The sequence below is a fragment of the Salvia splendens genome, chromosome 22, assembly GCF_004379255.2.
Source record: "Salvia splendens isolate huo1 chromosome 22, SspV2, whole genome shotgun sequence".
Lineage (NCBI taxonomy): Eukaryota > Viridiplantae > Streptophyta > Magnoliopsida > Lamiales > Lamiaceae > Salvia > Salvia splendens.
In genome coordinates this window covers 7,058,232-7,078,331 of record NC_056053.1, presented here as the reverse complement: position 1 = coordinate 7,078,331, position 20,100 = coordinate 7,058,232, and the positions used below count along the sequence as shown (strand labels likewise).

Here is a 20,100-nt window from a genome sequence, read left to right as displayed (position 1 = left end):
CACGGTTTATATTTCAGACTATATCCTATTAAAAATGAATTTTCAATATACCTTTAAAATAAAATGGAGAAATTTCAGAATATGGGTCTGATTAAGGTGAAACGTTTCTAAAAGTGGAAAAACACTCCCGCTATTTTTTCCTTTCTTATATTACTCTATCTTTATTAATTCACAAAACAACACTATATAAAATTTCATGCTAAAAACCAAATATTTCATATTTAATGGGACAAAGGAATATTTTACTCCATTCGTCTTCCATTAATTGACACTATTTGATTTGGCTCGAATTTAAAAATATATTGGAACTAGAAAGTAAAGAGAAAATTAATCTATACTAATCTAAAGTGACAGTGTGATGAAAAGTCAGTATTGCCCTTTTTGGCGGGAAAAAATACAGAATGTAAGAGGGTTCTTTTGGTAAATCCAGCTGGCTCAATTTGGAGTTATTAGAGGGGGAGAGAGAGATAGAGGGGGCAGCTAATCTGCAGCTATCTGCAGCAATAATAGCTATCACTCTTGAGCAACATAGTCTATCCCTCCAACAATAATAGCTGTCATCTTGAGCAATGCAAAAGGTATTCTGGAGAATTGGAAATAGCAGATTCATTTAGAGTATCAAGTACTCCATCTTAACATGATAACATCCTTCTATAAATACTAGAGAGTGAATATGTGAAAGATATCTATGCTAATAAATAAAGAAGCAAAGGAGAACAAGGAAGCTGCAACGGGCTGAAAATCTACGAATTTGATTGTTATTAGGTTTATACGGCGAATTGGACGGCTACACAGCAGCAAATGGTGGGGGAGATTGGAGGGAGATCAAGGAAGAAATCGGGCGGCATGAACTGGGTGAAATCTGGCGAGTCAGTGACAGCTTTAGGGCAACGACGCCGTCGATGCGGTGACTACCGGCGGTCGACTGACGGCGAAACAAGGAAGGCGATGGATGGGAGTTGTTGTGCAGAGAAGTGGGTAGTGGCGATCCAAGGAGGGTGAGGTCGGCCCCTCCCCCGTCTGATTTTCCCATACCTTGCCCGAAAATCGCCGTGGCGCCTCTTCCTTGGTATCTGGCGCTGCCCCAGAGAAGAAGATGTTGATCAATTTGCTCTCTACAAAATGATGTTTTGAAGCAAGGTTTTTCAGCGCCTCGCTCTTTAAATCCGTCCCTTCCGATCCATTTCAAGTTTCTCAATTGGCCACTGGAAGTGGGGGGTCGTACAGAGAGAGAGGCAAGTAGGCGAGGGAGTGAGATATTTGTTGCATTCATTTTTGTTTATAAACTTTCCCGAATGCCAGCATTCTTCTAGAGACATTCCATTCAGCCCAACATATCTAAGGAGTCGAAAATGGATTGTAATGGTGATGAGGTGGCGCTGAGATTTCAAGATAATATGTCAATAATGAGGTTGTAATGGTTTATCCCTTTTTTAGTCGACTATGGTGATTTCTTTATTTTAATTTCTGTAGAAGCAGAGGGAGGGATTGACGGCGTGGGTCGGGGCTGAAGGAGGTATGTGTTGGAGAAGGAGATGGTGTGCCGGTGTTTGGTGTATTGGCGTGTTTTTTCATGTAAAACCATTTTAGTTTAGTTATCAAATTTTTTTGCTTTAAACGTGTTTTCGGTTAATAATCAGTATTATTTGGCCATTTTATTTAATTAAATCTGGAATTATTTATGTATACTCTAAAATATTTTTCGTATTATTTATGTATACTCTAAAATATTTTTCGTACATTTTCTTTATGTTGATATTGATTTAGAGACGATCCCTTTTCTATTTTCCTTTACTTATTTATTCCATTTTTGACAATTTTCATCTTAGAAGTTTAGTAAATGCTCCCTCCGTTCCATAGTAGTGGAAGTATTTTTTTCCGAACACGGAGATTAAGAAAAATATGTGTAATGTATTAAATAAAAAGATAATAAAGTATGAGAGAGGAAAAAGTAGAGAAAAGAAAGTAAGAATGGGGGAAAAGTAAGTGGGAATAAATGTGTTGACTTTTACTAAAATGAGAATAAATGTGTTGACTTTTACTAAAATGAGAAATGACTAATGTACCAAAATGATAAAATGACTCCACTATTACAATACTAAAATGAATATTATTATGAATATTATCATGCATCATAAAATTATGAATATTATCATGCATCATAAAATTTTGTACACTTACTGAGTTCTATTTCTTTTATGTCTGTTTCATAAAAATACTTTTCATATTTATAATAACTGTTTTTCTCATTCTCTTTTACTTTAAGGTTGCTTTGTGAAAGAGGTAGGGAATGGAAGAACTTATAACTAAAACTCAACTCACAAAATAAAAAATAAAATTTCATATTGAATAGGAAACGCTCTATTTAGATTGGGACCTTACATTATGGTTTTTTTAAGTGTACATACTGATATTATATCTTATTTCTACTTAATTATCTTATTCTAATTAACGCATACTCTTTAATCTTTTGTCTCACATCTTTTTCTTTGTTATTTTTTTTTACTCCACTCATATCAGAAATTAAAACTGTATAAAATCGTTTGTTGAATATGAAATGTTTCATTTTAAAGTGGGTTGAGAGAAATACATTGCTCCTTTTGTTATTGCTTATAATGTTTTTAATTGCTCCTTGGAGGAATTGCACAGTTCTGAGGTTGACAAAAAACATGCGACTTTTGAGTGTTGCATCTTCTGATGAAGTTTCACAATTGAAGGAATTTTCTTCTTGGGTTGCTTCTATTGGAGATGGAGTTGTTGGTGGTCCAAATGATGGTGAAGTAACTATTGATCTTCCTTCTGACATTGTTTTGTCTAATTCTGGGGATCCTCTTAGAACAATTGTTTCAACGATATATCCGTCCTATATGAATCATGAAGAGTTGAGTAATTGTTTGCATGATCGTGCCATACTTGCTCATACTTTAGAGGTTGTTGATGAGGTTAACCAATTCATGATGTCGTTGGATCAGTCTCAGTGTCGAGTTTAATTGAGTTATGATAGTATCTCAAACTCAGATTTGACCTCAAATGGCTTAGCTGAGATACATTCTAATGAATTTTTGAATAAGTTGAAGTGTTCAGGTACACCTAATCATGAATTGTTGTTGAAAGTTGGTACTCCTGTGATGTTGTTAAGGAATATAGATCACTCGAATGGATTGTGTAATGGCACCAGACTGGTAATTACGCGTTTGGGTGATTATGTTTTGGAGGGACAAGTATTGGGTGGCCATAATGTTGGTCATAAAGTTTTGATTCCCCGAATGTCTTTAATACCATCTGATCCAAGGTTGCCATTCAAATTCCAACGACGACAATTTCCTTTGGTTGTGTCGTATGCAATGACCATTAACAAAAGTCAAGGTCAATCTCTGTCTCATGTTCGATTATTTTTACGAAAACCAGTGTTCAGTCATGGACAGTTGTATGTTGCTATATCTAGAGTTACGTGTCGTGGAGGTCTCAAGATTTTAGTTTGTGGATATGAAGATGATAATAGAAGCGACGCTACTGTTAATGTTGTTTACAAAGAAGTTTTTCAAAACTTATGAACTATTGGTTGGTTTGTTGTTGTTTTCTAATTTTTCTCTTTAATCTCTACTCAAATAACAGGTTCTTTATTTGTGTATCTTATTCTAAGTAATTCATACTCTTTGATCATTAGTCATACATCTCTTATTTGTCATTTATTTTACTCCACTTATATTATAAATTAAAATTGTATAAAATTGATTGCCGAATATGAAATATTTCATTTAGAGTTGATGAGTAAATTCTTCATTTATTATAAATGTTTTATTTATAATCACGTTTATATTTTTGTAAATCTTTATATTGTTTTTAATTCTTAGTTTCTATATTTCATTAAAATTTATATTCATTATTTAAAAATTATATGCTCCGTGCATAGCACGGGTGTAAATACTAGTTAAATATAAATTGATACTTCTTTATATTGTATTAATTTTATACTACTCTCTTTGTCCCTATTTTTAGTCTATCTTGTGTTGAGCACGGATTTTTAAAAAATAAAGGATAGTTAGTGGAATGTGAGTTTATTTTTATATAATAATTATATAATAAAATATGAGTGAAATGAGTTAATTAAACATGGAGCCTACTTAATATTTTTTTGGTGAATTTTTATGGTGAAAAGTTAAGTGGACAATAAATGGAGGATTGATGAAAATGACAAAAGTGGACGAAAATATGGAGACGGAGAGAGTAATAAAATAAGAGTGAGATATTTTTAAGTATTTTTAATTTTAAAGTATTACTAATTTTTATTTTTAAATATTTTAAATTTTAATGTTTTTAATGAAGTAATTATGCATTATATATGTCTTGTATATCAATTTTACAGTAAAACAATGAATAGAACAAATTTGGGAACGTGGAAGTGGGTGTGTAAAATTGGATATGAAATTGAAAACATCAATATTTGATTACACAAAATATTTGGATTTGGAATTGAATTACATTCCAAATATCTCAATTCCACAATTTAAATTTAATATTTAAAGTATATAATTAGAATTCTAGCTAGTTATAAATTAGATACATTCATTTCATATATAATATCCATAGAATACACACTCACATAAACACACTACAAATATTGTACATACTATACGTACTATACATAAAATAGACACACTGCACACACACATATAAACATATCTTATGTGTTTGTATAGTGTGCACTATGGGTCCGTTTGTCTGGCATGTTAGGGGTAGATAGCCTCCCTTATCTACCATCAATGTTTTAAAAACCGGACCGGCAAGCGAACCGGCGTCATTACTGGTTCACTGGTTCAACCGGTTCACTGGTCGAACCATTGGTTGAACCGGAATACTGTTTATATATATATTTATTTATTTAGTAGTAAATAATAAAATTTAATCAAATGTTTTATCAATAGATATTATAGTATTATACATTTAATAGTATTATTATAGAAAACAAGTCTTGTACTACTATATTAGAATATTTAATGACGTTAAGTTTAAATACAATAATAAATTATAATACACAATATTAAAAATTAGTATTAAACTCTATGTATAATTATAAACTCCTATATTATAAAACATTAGTGATTGTAAAAGTATAATTAAAATATAAGAAATATATTAAAATTAACAATTTCTTAAAAGAATATATAAAATTAAAATGAATTATCTTAAAAGAATATAAAATTAAAAAGAATATATTTTTAGTGAATGATAGAATTTTATTAATTTTTTATCAACAAATATAATTAAATATATAAATTATACAAGTAGTAAGTTATTGTAAATAAAAAATTTAATATTTATGTATTAAAATAAATAAGTTCATAGTATTATTTTCAAAAAGTAATGCGGCAAAATAATATTATACACAAAGATATATGAATAAACATAAATTAAAAACATATATTTAGTAAATACTCCTAGTATATAATCAAATAGTAGTAAACTTTTAATATAATTAATCACATATTCTTAATATACATATATACATATTAAACACGAATTATTAGTTTATATTGATAAATATTTCGTGTTTAATATATGAAAATAATTTATGTTCATATTACTACCAAGAAGTCTTTGTGGTGTAGTGGTAGAATTGTTGGTAAGTTCACCGGGAGGTCTTGAGTTCGACCCATATCAAGGCCAAAATTTTAGAATAAAATTTTGAAAAGCATTTGAACCGGTTTCCGGTTCCCGGCCAGACCGGTCCGACCGGCCGGTTTCGGCGGTTCATGGCGGTTGAACATGTCACTGGTTTTATAGTGCTAACCGGACCGGACCACCTACCGGTTCGCGGTTGAACCGGTTGAACCGGCCGGTCCGGTCCGGTTTTTAAAACATTGTCTACCATAATTTCCAGTTTGTTTGACATGTTATGACTCCACACGACTTGACATTCAATTTCAAGACCCGACACTATAGGTGTTTGGTATTTAAAAAATATAGATATCTCTATACCTGTAACGCCCGTACTTTTTAAAGTACGAATTTGAATTTTATGTAGCGAAATAATTGATAAAATTATTTCGGAATGCTATGCTTCTCGATAAATGAGATTTGGATAAATTATGGTTTATGTGTTTAATGTGAAAAGGAGCATGCTTGTTTTATTTTTTTTTAATTGTGAACGATGGGAGACATGTGGAAGGTCTCGTAGAAAGAATGACGATGAAATTGCTATTTGTTTAGCAAAACGAATGAAATACGTGGAAAGGAATATATGTTTCTATGGATAGTGATGCACGTAAATCGAGGAACGGTTGAAGGAATATTATATTTGGAACAACACCAAATATAAATTATGTACGATTTCCCGTACTTTAATTTTTGGTTATGAAGAACAAGATAACAAAATAAAATAAAGACCCGTGAATTTTAAAATACCACGTTTTTAGAACGAAGGATTGACGAAACTGCAAAAGTACCACGTTTTTAAAATACGAAACATCTATCCTTAGATGATAACTTAAAGAGAAAGAATTGTTATGACTTTTCCTTATGGAAATCGACAGGTATATGCACGGTAGCACGTATGACTTTCTCTACGCGTTTTATCTTTCTCTACCTTGCTTTATTCTTTTTCTGCGACTGGTTGCTAAGGGAACTTACTTTCATGTAGATGGCGATCATGATCCACACACCGCTAAGGGGAAGGTACGTCAAGAATGGACTGCGGGCGGTGGAAATGTATCGCTGGTTCGAGAGGGACGAGATGGCCCCTTTGATATCTTATGTCGCCGACTACTTGACACTATGGCGGGACGCTCATGGCTGTGGAGTGAGGCACTATGAGGGGATTAAGAGGTTGATTGATGGACTATCGACGCCTTGGAATAGGTGGGACGACGAGGCTTCACGGTCATACATTTGGCATAAGCTCCCCGACTATAGTATGCAAGGAGACATGCATGGTTTGGTGAAGGTCCTCTTGGAAGCCCTGGTCGATGCTCGTGACGGACCGCCACCCTATGCCCCTCCTAGGAAGGAGGCTTCCTCATCGAGTCTCAGCCCCTACAGCGGGGGTCGGTATGAGAGTGAGACTCCGCAACTGAACTTCCCCAAGAGGAGGAGGCTTGGGATGCGCACCTCCGCACCTCCCGCGACGGAAGTTCTTGTGGTCGATAAGCATATCGACGTCGCTACTTATGTGCAGGAGAATGATGAGGAAGAAGAGGAAGATCCTCTCGAAGATAAGGAAGAACCCCTTGAAGACGAGGAGGATCCCATGGAGGATGAGGAAGACCCCGAAGAAGAGCCCCTTGAAAGGGAGGTTGAGGTTGACAGCGAGGAAGGGGTGAATTATGAGAGAGCTCCCGAGGAGTAGTGTTTCTTTTGCTGTTTGTTAGCTTTTGAATGTTTTGTTTTGACGAACTATGTAATGTTTCTTTCGAAGTTTTGTTTTGTTCTCTTGTTGCAAAGACCTTGTGGAATCACGTACCTCTTTTGTTTGAAGTTAAATAAAGTTCCGTTGTTTTACCGTTGTGTTCGTTTTGCCTTGTTGTGTTCGAATGGGAAAGTTTGTGATATCACTTTTGGAAAGGTTGTGTGGTGTGGTGTGGTGATGGTAAAATTGGACTTTAGTACTAATGCATGTGTTGAACAGAATGTCTCCCCGACGTTCAGCCGTTCACCACGAGAATGAGGCAAGCAACGAGACCTAAAGCAGTGTGGGTCCTGAAGGACAATCACAACCACCACCACCACCTCCACCACCGCCACAGCCGAAACTGAACATCGAGAAGGAGTTTCGAAACGAACGTCCTCCCGTGTTCGATGGAATGGGAGATCCAACCAAGGCCGAGACCTGGATTCGCGCCATAGAACGCATCTTTAAGTTCTTAAGGTGCACCGACCAGGAGCGCCTATCGTGCGTGACCTACCAGCTCATCGGGTTCGCCAAATTTTGGTGGGAGACTAAGCAGCGGACAATGACGCAAGAGCAATTAGACACCCTGACGTGGGAAGACTTTAAGGAGGAACTGTATGACAAATACATTCCAAGGAGCTACCGCAAGGCAAAGGAGGCCGAGTTCTACAACTTAAAACAGGGGCAGATGACCGTGACAGAATATGACCATGCCCTATGTGACATGTCTCGATATGAACCGGAACAGGTAAACACTGACGAGAGGATGGCGGAAAAGTTTTGTGCCGGTCTGAGGCACGAAATCAGGATGGCTTTGGCATGCCGTGGAAGACTCTCGTATGCCGAGTCGTTGTCTCGTGCATTGGACGTGGAGGAAGCGATTCCACGGGAAAAGACAGTTACACCCACTACTCCAACACCGCCGACCCCACAGCAGAATTTTCGAGATAAGAGGAAATGGGACGGGAACCGCGAACCCTTTGACAACAAGAGGTTCCAGGGTACCCCAAACTCTTCCCGGGGAAAAGGAAAACAAGCTACTCCATTCCAAAGTAGAGATTTCCGTCAGAGAGCACCGCCTTGTGCCAAATGTCAGAAGAACCACATAGGAGAGTGCAGAGTCGGGACCAACGTGTGCTACAAGTGTGGTGGAGTTGGACACTTCGCCAAGGAGTGCCCGAGCAACAACACTGGAGTTGGGGGAACACCGAATGGGCCTCGAGGGAATCCTACACCACCTCAGCAACCGCAGCAGCGTCGCCAACCATACCCAACTCAAGCTAGGGCTTATGCCTTGGGACGCAAGCAAGCTAAAGCCACACAGGGAGATCCAAAACAAGATAATCTGGCAGGTATGGGAACACTACTTGACATGCCTATCGCACTCCGGCGTGAATGCTTTAAGACTACCTGTTGATGAACTTGAACATAAGATGAACGTGAACTCACCGGTAGGAGGCCTTGTAGAAATTTCACAATCTTGCTCGAACATAGAACTTGTGGTGGGAGAACTTAGCTTAGTGGCTCACAACTTACACATTATGCCGATGGATAACGTGGACATTATTCTGGGGATGGACTGGCTAGCTGAGAACTATGCCACCATCCGATGCCAAGAAAGACAAATCTCATTACAAACCCCGGGGAAGGAGCCCTCTACCTTCCACGGGATTTCGATGAATCAGCGGACTTGTGTAATATCGGCACTTCAAGCAACTACGATGATTAGAAAGGGGCGTCCGGCCTATCTCGTGTATCTACAAGGACATGACAAGAAAGAAAGGAAAGTGGAAGATGTGGTTGTAGTACGTGAGTTTCCCGACGTATTTCCCGATGCTTTGTCAGGCCCTCCGCCTGACCAACAGTTGGAATTTACTATCGATCTGGAACCAGGAGCCGCACCAGTATCGAAAGCACCATATAGGATGGCACCGAAGAAGTTGAAAGAACTCAAAATCCAGCTACAAGAACTACTGGACTTGGGTTTTATCCGACCCAGTGTATCGCCATGGGGAGCACCTGTGCTGTTTGTGAAGAAGAAAGACGGGACACTGAGAATGTGCATAGATTATCGGGAATTGAACAAATTGACTCTCAAGAACAAATATCCTCTGCCGAGAATAGATGACCTGTTCGACCAACTCAGGGGAGCAGGAGTATTTTCGAAAATGGATTTAAGGTCAGGATATCACCAGCTGAGGGTACGAAGGGAAGACATACCCAAGACGGCATTCCGAACAAGGTATGGGCATTATGAGTTTGTAGTAATGCCGTTTGGACTAACAAATGCACCGGCAATATTTATGGATTTAATGAATCGAGTATTCCATCCATACTTGGACAAGTTCGTCCTGGTATTCATAGATGATGTGCTGGTTTACTCGAAGGATGAAAAGGAACATGAGGAGCACCTAAGGATCACGTTGGAAACAGTACGAACGGAGAAGTTGTACGCCAAGTTCAGTAAGTGTGACTTCTGGCTAAAGGAAGTGAATTTTCTGGGGCATATTGTGACGGCCGAAGGGATTTGAGTCGACCCTGCAAAGGTGGAGGCCGTACAACAGTGGAAGGCGCCAAAGACCCCAAACGAGATTCGGAGTTTTCTTGGACTGGCAGGATACTACCGGAGATTTATTGAAGGATTTTCTAAAATCGCAAGGCCAATGACTCAACAACTGAAGAAGGGGACCAAGGTCAATTGGACACTGGAGTGTGAGACTAGCTTCCAATTGTTGAGGGAGAAGTTGACCACCGCACCTATTTTAGCCGTGCCGGAACCAGGGGTAGACTATGTGGTTTACACTGATGCATCGAAAGTTGGACTGGGATGTGTTTTGATGCAAAACGGTAAGGTGATTGCCTATGCTTAACGGCAGTTGAGGCCACACGAGTTAAAATACCCTACTCATGACTTAGAACTAGCGGCCGTTGTACACGCGTTGAAGATTTGGAGGCACCATCTCTATGGAGTTCGGTGTGAGATTTTTACCGACCACAAGAGCCTGAAATACTTCTTCGAACAGAAAGACTTGAACATGAGGCAACGCAGATGGCTCAAATTAGTCAAGGATTATGACTGTGACATTAACTATCATCCCGGCAAAGCAAACGTAGTGGCAGATGCATTGAGCCGGAAAGCCCAACCACAGTTGGCGACATTTCTCACTCAGGAAGCGGAGTTGATTCGCGAATTTAGCAAGATGCGATTGGAAGTAGTGAGAGCTCCGGAGACCGTGAAGGGAAAGATCGCCACCTTGGTAATTGCATCCGATCTGCGAACAAGGATAATAGAAGGACAACGAAATGATGAAAATTTGGAGAAAGTTCGACTGAAGGTCAAGAAGGGCGAACAAGAGAAATTTCGAGAGGAGGCTGATAATGCTCTCACCTACGAGGGGAGACTATGTGTGCCAAGCGATGAAGGACTTCGAAATGAAATTCTAACCGAGGCACACGAGACTCCATACACCGCTCATCCTGGAAGTACAAAGATGTACCAGGATTTGAAAGGATCATTCTGGTGGGATGGAATGAAGAGGGACATAGCTTCGTTTGTAGAGAAATGTTTGGCGTGCCAACAAGTAAAAGCTTTGCATCAACGACCCTATGGGAAGTTGCAACCGTTGGAGATTCCGGAGTGGAAATGGGAACATATCGCTATGGATTTTGTGACAGGTTTACCAAAGACCCGGCAAGGGAATACGGCCATTTGGGTAATCATAGACCGCCTCACCAAGAGTGCGCATTTTATACCTATCCCTATAACTCATGGATCCGACAAACTGGCCAGGATTTATGTGAAAGAAATCATTCGGCTACATGGGGTGCCAGTAACAATCACGTCAGACCGAGATACAAGGTTCACTTCAAGGTTTTGGATAAGTCTGCAATGAGAGCTTGGTACACGACTGAATTTTAGTACTGCTTTCCATCCACAAACCGATGGACAGTCCGAGAGAACGATTCAAACTCTCGAGGACATGTTGAGAGCCGTGGTTCTCGACAGAGGAGAAAATTGGGAAGTTGTACTACCGTTGATCGAATTTGCGTACAACAACAGTTTCCAGGCGACAATAAATATGGCCCCATATGAAGCATTGTACGGGAGGAAGTGTAGATCACCACTCTACTAGGATGAGGTTGGTGAAAGAAGAATACTCGGGCCAGATTCGGTCGAAGAGATGATTGAGATTGTGCGGCAAATTCGACAAAGGATAAAAGAAGCTCAAGACCGACAGAAGTCGTATGCTGATGTTCGGCGTACGGATTTACAGTTCAATACTGGAGATAAGGTGTTCTTGAAAGTATCTCCGTCGAAGGGAATAACGAGGTTTGGTGTAAAGGGGAAGTTGAAGCCACGATACGTAGGGCCTTATGAAATTCTTGAGAAGGTGGGACCCGTAGCGTATAGGTTGGCACTACCACCGAGTTTTGGGACTGTGCTTAACGTTTTCCATGTGTCACAATTACGAAAGTACGTGTTCGATCCCAAACACGTGGTTCATCAAGAGGAAATGGTTTTGAATCCCGACTTGAGTTATGAGGAAAAGCCCGAAGCTATTCTGGACAGGAAAGTGCAGGAGTTGAGGAATAAGTCAATCGTTTCCGTGAAAGTGCTTTGGAAACATCATGGTCACGAGGAGGCTACTTGGGAACTCGAGGATAAAATGAAAGAGAAATACCCAGACTTGTTCGTTAGAAATGAGTAAATTTCGGGACGAAATTTCTGTTAAGGTGGGTAGAATGTAACGCCCGTACTTTTTAAAGTACGAATTTGAATTTTATGTAGCGAAATAATTGATAAAATTATTTCGGAATGCTATGCTTCTCGATAAATGAGATTTGGAAAAATTATGGTTTATGTGTTTAATGTGAAAAGGAGCATGCTTGTTTTATTTTTTTTTTATTGTGAACGATGGGAGACATGTGGAAGGTCCCGTAGAAAGAATGACGATGAAATTGCTATTTGTTTAGCAAAACTAATGAAATACGTGGAAAGGAATATATGTTTCTATGGATAGTGATGCACGTAAATCGAGGAACGGTTGAAGGAATATTATATTTGGAACAACACCAAATATAAATTATGTACGATTTCCCGTACTTTAATTTTTGGTTATGAAGAACAAGATAACAAAATAAAATAAAGACCCGTGAATTTTTAATTAACAAAGGAAAATACGAAAAATAAAGTATGAATTTATTTTGGGCTTTTCAAAATAAATTAGAGTCTAATTAACTACAAAATAATTTGGATCCTAATTATTCTTTTTAATCCACCAAATAATAGTATTATTTTCAATCTTGGGCTTCCAATTAAATTGAGCCCAAGACCATTTAAAATAATTTAGTAGCCAATTCTTCTTTCCAAACAATTGAGAACAAACCCAAAAGTTTTTGTCTTCTTCTTCCTCACACATATGGTCGACGGTTTCCTTCCTCATGGAGGGGACTCTCCATTTTCTCCACCTCCCCATCTTCCCCATCAATGCTACCATCCAAGAGCCTCACCACTCCTCTTTAATCCATTCCCTAACCACTTCACATTACACCACAAAGAAATCAAAGAGAAGGAAAGTGAGAGGGCCGAGAGGAAATTGCCGAGAGGAAAGGAGGAAGATTTGGCCACCATCTTTTGTGTTTCTTCTACCATTTTCAACCATTTTTGGAGGTATAATCCATTCCTATCAAAGCATGAGTTTATTTTAGCTTTGCATATAAGTTTTTATACCTTCTTGTTCCATAACCAAAACATATAACAATCCACTAAGAAACAACCAAACGATCGCCGTACGTAACCGAAACTATGAAAGAACTTAACTTTTTAATGAAAACGCGTGTTGCGGGTTGATTCGGGGTCGTTCGGGGAAATTTCGAATGAGAAGAGGTCACCGCCGGCGACTGGCAGCGGCGGACTTGCCGTGCTCGCCGGTGCTGACGACGTTCAGAGGCTGGACCTCCCACGGCGACGACCGCGACGCTCCTCTCCCCGGCGAGACAGCAGCGGCGCTGGAACTGGCGGCGACGGCGGGCGCAGAGGGACGGCCGCGACTCTTTTCCCTGCGGTCTGCGACGGCGGCGAACGAAGGGGGAGGCAGCACTACGTCGCGACGTTCCTCTCTCCGGCGGCGACAACCGCTTCCGACGAGCAGCGGTACATCCGGCGGTGAGTGGCGGCGGCTGGCCGCTGTGTTCGGTCGGCCGAGAGAGACGGGGAGAGAGAGAGGGGGAAGAGAGAGGGAGATAAAGTTTGGGCCTTTTGTTTCTTTAAAAGAATTGGGCCTCTAATTTAAATTGGATTAGTTGTTAGATGGGCTCTATTTAAATTGTTGAGCCGATAATTAATCGTGATGAATTATTTAATTAAATCCCGATTTAATTTTGAAGTATGAATAAATTCTATCCTAAGTCCGAAATAATATAGTTGCGAAGAGAAATAATTGCGATAGTTTAACTATACGCTTGAATAATTTTTAGAAATTATTTTCGACGACATGGAAAATACGAGGAGCCAATGGAGGAAAGAACGAGCGTAAGCGGCCGACAGGCATCGCATGCGACGCCTTGGGCGGCCGCCGAATAACCGAAAATGCACGAAAACCGAGGAAGAGAATTAAAAGATTATAATTAGAATGTTTGCATTCTAAATACCTTCGTTACCGAGAGTTTATATGAATGTTGTGTGTTTTTCGAAAAGGTGGTTCGCACGCACGCTAAAAGTCGGAACGAGGAACTTTTTATGGGAATCCTAAGCTTTTGAGGTGGGCTTTATTCTTTAACCTTTCATCTTAAATCAATATGTTTACGGTGTTATAAGGATGTTTTTATAAGTATGTCATGACGTGTTTATGTTTTGAAACTGCCTATCTGATTGTCTACTAGAATAAAACTCTACTAGACTTTGATGGTTAACGAATTCGGGTCTAACTAGGGTCTACGCCCTACTTAGGCTAGTGCACTGATGGGGATCGTGAGCCGTCCCCTAGGTCGGCTGGTCCAGTGATCGAGATTGTGGCCACAGTCTCCTTTCACATGATGGTTCAGATATGGTATATGATGGATGATGACGATGATGTTTGCATGCGCATGCACCTTTTTATGGAAATGATTTTTTTTAGTATTTCTCGGCCTTTTAAAGTAAAACCCGAGATTCACTCGATGATGGCTTGACATATTTTAACGATAAATGTATTTCGGGCATGAGTTCACTGGGAGCATCAAGTACTCATCCCCTGCATATGTTTTCCCTATGTGCAGGTTGAGCGAGGACGGGAGGCGGAGGATGTTGAGAAATGAGCCAAGATTTTTATTCAATAAATGTTCCGGTTACTACTGTGTCCTCATACATAGTAGTAGTCAAACTCTCAATTGCTTCCGCTACTCAATGTTTTAAGAATTTCTGTTATTTTTTTTTTGAATTGTTGAACTCTGTCATTTTCGTTATGTAAATCTCGGGTTCGAACCTTTGGTTTGAATAAATGGAATTTCATCTTTTGATCGTTAAGTTGCATTGTCTTGAGTGTTTTCCCCGTTCTTCCCCGCTTCTTAATCCCCCCACTAGTCACGATTTCTCATGCTTCCTATCCTTAGGAACTGTGGTCGTGACAATACCCGCCGAAAGTTGCGATTGTGTAATATCCTCATAATAATGATAGGGTCTCTCACCAACAAATGACACTAATACACCCATCATTTATTCCACCTCCGTCCACTACACCAACTCCCTTCAATCCCCAAGCATCCAGAAGCACAAAAACAAGCAGACAAAATTTGCGGTGAGATTTCGCATCTGTGGACGAATCGATAATCTTGGTTCGTACATACTCTCATTCGAAAATCTTGGTGGGCATACACCTTCTGCGTTTAATTGTGGAGGTAAAATCGAAGCGAAGATCATGTTGCATTTGTCGTTGTGTGGAGGTTGAATCCAATTGCACCTGCACCGTCAACCGCATAGGACCCATGGCTAGAGGTGGGTAGGTACGGTATACCTTTCCGAAACCACCATACCGTATACCTTACCGTAAATTCGGTATGCGAAAAAATCATACCTTTATCTTACCAAAATTTTCGGTATACCGAACTTCGGTATACCTTATTTTCAGTATGGAGAATTTTCATACCGATATCGTACCTCATTTTCGGTATGCCGTACCAAAATTCGATATACCATACTTTTGCGGTATACCTTACTTTCAATATCAATGAAAATTAAATATTTGAGTTTTTAGAATACTATTTATATTTTATAGTAATTTAAATAATATACGGGGTATTAAATACTAGTATATTTTATTCATATTATATTATATTTCACAATAAATTTTATAATTTAAAAATATATAAAATACTTTATATATTATTATATTCATACTTTACGGTATATACCTTAAATTACGGTATATACCGAATTTCGGTATGCCGCGGTATATAAAAATTCATACCTTTACCTTACCGAAATATTTCAGTAAGGTATCATACCGTACCGAAAATCACGGTATACCTAAAATTCGGTATTTTCGGTATTTTTTTGGTACGATAAGGCCGGTATTTCGGCATTTCGGTATTTTTCCCCAGCCCTACCCATGGCTGATCAAGATGAAATTCAGAAGGTAATGTATTGGATAACTCCGAGAAAAATTCCGTCTTCGATATGTGACCGACCGCTATATTATGTACATAATACATGGAATTTTGCCTGCTAGATTTGTTCGTTGTGGTAGAATGCAGGGTATAATACGTATGTGGGTTGACATTATTTGTATTTATTTTTTCCTAATTCAATTGATAAGCTATTGTTTTGTAATCCAAGATATTCAAGTTGGTATGCTCTGTTCTATTATCATCATTGTTGGGAATTTTGATTTAAGTTTGTCTTGATTGGTGGAGTTCATATTTGGAAGCTTGATTTCACCTATGGTTTAAGACTGTGTAGGCAATACAACTAATTCAGAGTACTCAAAATATTTGTCAATCCTTTAGAGCTTGTGCACACATGCTCTTTGATGTACTCGACTTTGGAATGTTGTATATTTGTTTTTATGGTTGTGTAGTGGTTCTTGTTTGGAATTGTAATGCTGCTACATTCTTAGGTGTAATTTTAGTAAAATTGACATTACTTCTCCATATAGGATATCCGGAGGTGTGAGGAACTGACCACAATATTGATTATGCTTGAGGAAATACTAAGAAACCATCGGATAAATCTCCTCCTGGTAAGCATGCTAATCACAATGATTGGACCTAAAAGGAAACGGGGTGGTAGAGATACATGAGAAGAACTGATTGAGTCCATTCCAGAACATATAAAGTAGTTAGACAGGCTTGTCCGTGTAACTGATCGATCATGCGTAGACAATTTACAGATGAATAGAAACACATTTGGTAGATTATGTCGACTTCTGCGTGACCGAGCTGGATTAATAGACTAGAAATTTGTTACAGTTGAAGAACAAGTTGCTATGTTTTTATGCATTCTATCACGACACAAAAAGACACGGATGGTTGGTTATGATTTCATGCGTTCTTCACAAAGTGTGTCTAAATACATGTTTATTGTGCTCCGTGGGGTGCTTACTTTGCACGAGTTGTTTTTAGTTAAACCTGATCCGGTTGATGATGAATGCACTGATCCACGATGGAAGTGGTTCAAGGTCTGTCAAATTTGTCATGTGCCATGTTCTTTATGTTGGTTAAAACTGTCTTGAGTCCTATACTATTCTCATACACAATGATTTAGGGATGCCTCGGAGCTTTGGATGGGACGTATATCAACGTGAGGGTGCCCATTGTTGACACACCAAGGTACCGAAATAGGAAGGGACATGTAACGACAAACACACTTGCGGTATGTGATCGACGGCTTCGCTTCGTGTATGTACTGCCGGGATGGGAGGGTTCAGCTGGTGATTCGAGGATATTACGTGATACTATAAGCATCCCTCTCGGACTTAAAGTTCCCAAAGGTAATTCAGTTTGATATTTTACTTAGGTAATATGTTTGACCTTGTACACTTGTGCATTGCGACAATGCGTATGCCAACAACGAGGGATTCATCACACCATATAAAGGGGTTCCCTATCATTTGCAAGAGTGGAGTCTTGGAACCCAAACCCCGCAAACTCCCAAAGAACTGTTCAATTTGAAGCATACTAAAGCGAGGAATGTGATCGAGCGTTCTTTTGCCGTGCTTAAGATGTGATGGGAATCCTTTGCAGCCCGAGCTTCTATCCTATCGACGTGCAAACAGGCTTGATTATTTCTTGCTTCCTGCTTCACAATTTCATTCGTACTCCAATGGAAGTAGATCCGTATGAGGAATTCGTAAGCAGTCAATCGGAAGACGGGTATGGGAATGCCTAGTATCAATGTTGTCTCACCAACAGCTTTGTGGACGAAGAAGATGGATGATCTAGCGGTTGCAATGTGGGGTGAAAGAATGAACGGGTGAACATTGTGCTTGAGTTTAGGTGTTAAAACATTTTATTTTATGTGTGTGCACTTGTCTAAACGAACGACAGATGGTTTGTATTAAATAAATTGTTTGTATTAAATGATTAATTGTTCTTGTATGATACATGCATTATGCTTTGTTACTTAATTTTTATATCCTTATTAATAATATTCAGGTTTGGGGCCGCTTCAATTTTGTGTTGGGTCAATTCGTGCATTTGTTTGTATAATAATTGAAATTAGTTGTCAAACTTTTATGTTGACATTTTGATGAGTTATGAACTTTGATTTAATAAGTGTTCAAATAGCTTTACATAAAAGAAGTAATTTTCTGGCAGTAAATAACATATTTCAAATATCATATATATTTTGGTGCACATAACAAACCACTTACAAAACGTCATGCAACATTACACACATGTCATACCAACCCAATGACCAAGCATTACAAGGGAAATTGAAAATTTGCCATGATCGACTAGGAATACACACACCACGTAGCACCCATGCTTACATTAGGAGATTCATTCAAAAGCTTACTACTGCCTAAAACTACATATATACTTGCACCACTCTTAAGCATGTTCAAACCACACATAAAATTAGACATCGTCTACATCAACAATCTTGAAATGGCATCGCACTCCTTCCATCATATTGTGATCGTGTTTGAATCGAGCCCACCCGTGCTTCACCCATATCTTCGACGCGTTGTGGTTGAATGTAACCCCCCATGTCCCCCCTTCTGCCAACAAATATACGGGGGCTTAAAGTCGGTCCCATTCGGATATGGCATTTGCAAAAGCCATGGGGAATCTCAAGAGTGCGATTGATGTTTTTCTGGGTGAGTGATATCACGAAAGTGGGATAGCCGTTGACATTTAGTGCACCGGTGTCGTCCTCGTACTCATCTCTGTTAGATGAATCAGATTCCGTCTCCGATGGCTCATAATCATCAGAAGTATCGATGTCGGGGGAGTAGCTGCCTTCTTTGTCATCGTCTTCAACAACTACAATTAACGTGAATGTATCTATTAGGCATGCAGGACCAAGGTACATGATAGAATAATTCGAACAAAAAAACTTACGATCGATGTCTCCCTGCGGGGGCAGTGGGTGCCCATATCATACCGCTTAACATTGAACGTTCCAACATCTACCAAGGTGAAGGTAAGGTAGTCACCATGTACGATGCCATTAGAACGTATAAACTCTGGCCATCCGGTGGAGAAGTAGTAGCCGTTAGCAAGCCTCAGAAGTCGCACCATATATAGTCTTCCATTTGGCCAAACAAGCCTACAGTCGAACAGTAGGTCCTGTCCATGAATCCCAACGAATTAGGGAGGAAGACGCTACAAGATATAAGTTGAAGTAAAATGAGCATAACAATTTCGTATGTTGCTAGTTTTTTAAATAGAAATAGAATACATAATACCAGCTCATCCATGTGTCGTTCTTGGTGGAACACCTTCACGAATGAAGGGAGTCTTTGGTTCGGGAAGGAGTTTGAACCTTCCCCTCCTATGTGAACCTTACTGTGATGTAGTTATGGATATCGGTTGAATGAGGGTTGCATATTGTGTCACATAAGGAGGCACTTATACAACACTGCAGATGACAAGATTAGCAAAAAGAAGTGGGGGAGAAGGTGGGAGGAATTTATGAAATCTGAAGGGTGGGTGTGCAATTAAAATGGCGTGTGAACTTCTGCATACTTTGCTCCTCGCAAATCCCGCTCTGGTAGTTGAGTATTGAATACATTGGAGAAATAGATAATTTAATGTGGCTAAATAAATAGATGTGTTATAGCTATTTTAATGTAGAAATATCAAACTTAAGGGGATGATGATTCCGCGAATTATTGATGATGATGAATGCTCGTAAAAATAAATTACGACACAGAGAATTTTACGTGGTTCGATTTACTGAGGTAAATCTACGTCCACGGGGAGAAAAGGGGGCAGGTTTGTATTGCTTGATCTGCGAATTACAGCTTACAACACAGACTTGCTATATGATTATTTCTCTAGAGAGATTCTAACCCCTTCTATCAGATCTAAGTTCTATTTATATAATGAATTCAGATCATGGCTTGCATCACCACCCTAAGTCGTGGATGTCGTGTAGGTTATGGCCTAAGATCGTGGGTGAAGCGTAGGTCATGGCCTACGATCGTGGCCTGAACTGACATCACGTGGTAGTGGGTGTGTTGGACATCCTGTATGGGTCCACTAACTCCTTGTTCGGCCGAATACCGAGA

The 20,100-nt window shown here is 39.2% G+C and overlaps 1 protein-coding gene across 2 annotated transcripts; it reads right to left on the bottom strand.

The window, feature by feature from the left end:
* Positions 1-18,181: 18,181 nt before the first annotated feature.
* LOC121786536 lies at positions 18,182-19,414 on the bottom strand. 2 transcript variants are annotated; one of them, XR_006047212.1, is made up of 3 exons: positions 19,276-19,414; positions 18,929-19,192; positions 18,182-18,850 (listed from the first exon to the last, which is right to left on the bottom strand). XR_006047212.1 is itself a non-coding variant. In XM_042185175.1 (3 exons), the coding sequence occupies exons 1-3, from the start codon at positions 19,285-19,287 to the stop codon at positions 18,722-18,724; spliced, it is 369 nt and encodes a 122-aa protein (XP_042041109.1). In that variant the 5' UTR covers positions 19,288-19,414; the 3' UTR covers positions 18,182-18,721. The 2 variants fall into 2 exon arrangements, 1 of the variants encoding a protein (XP_042041109.1); XM_042185175.1 differs by having other exon boundaries at positions 18,929-19,156.
* Positions 19,415-20,100: the final 686 nt, after the last annotated feature.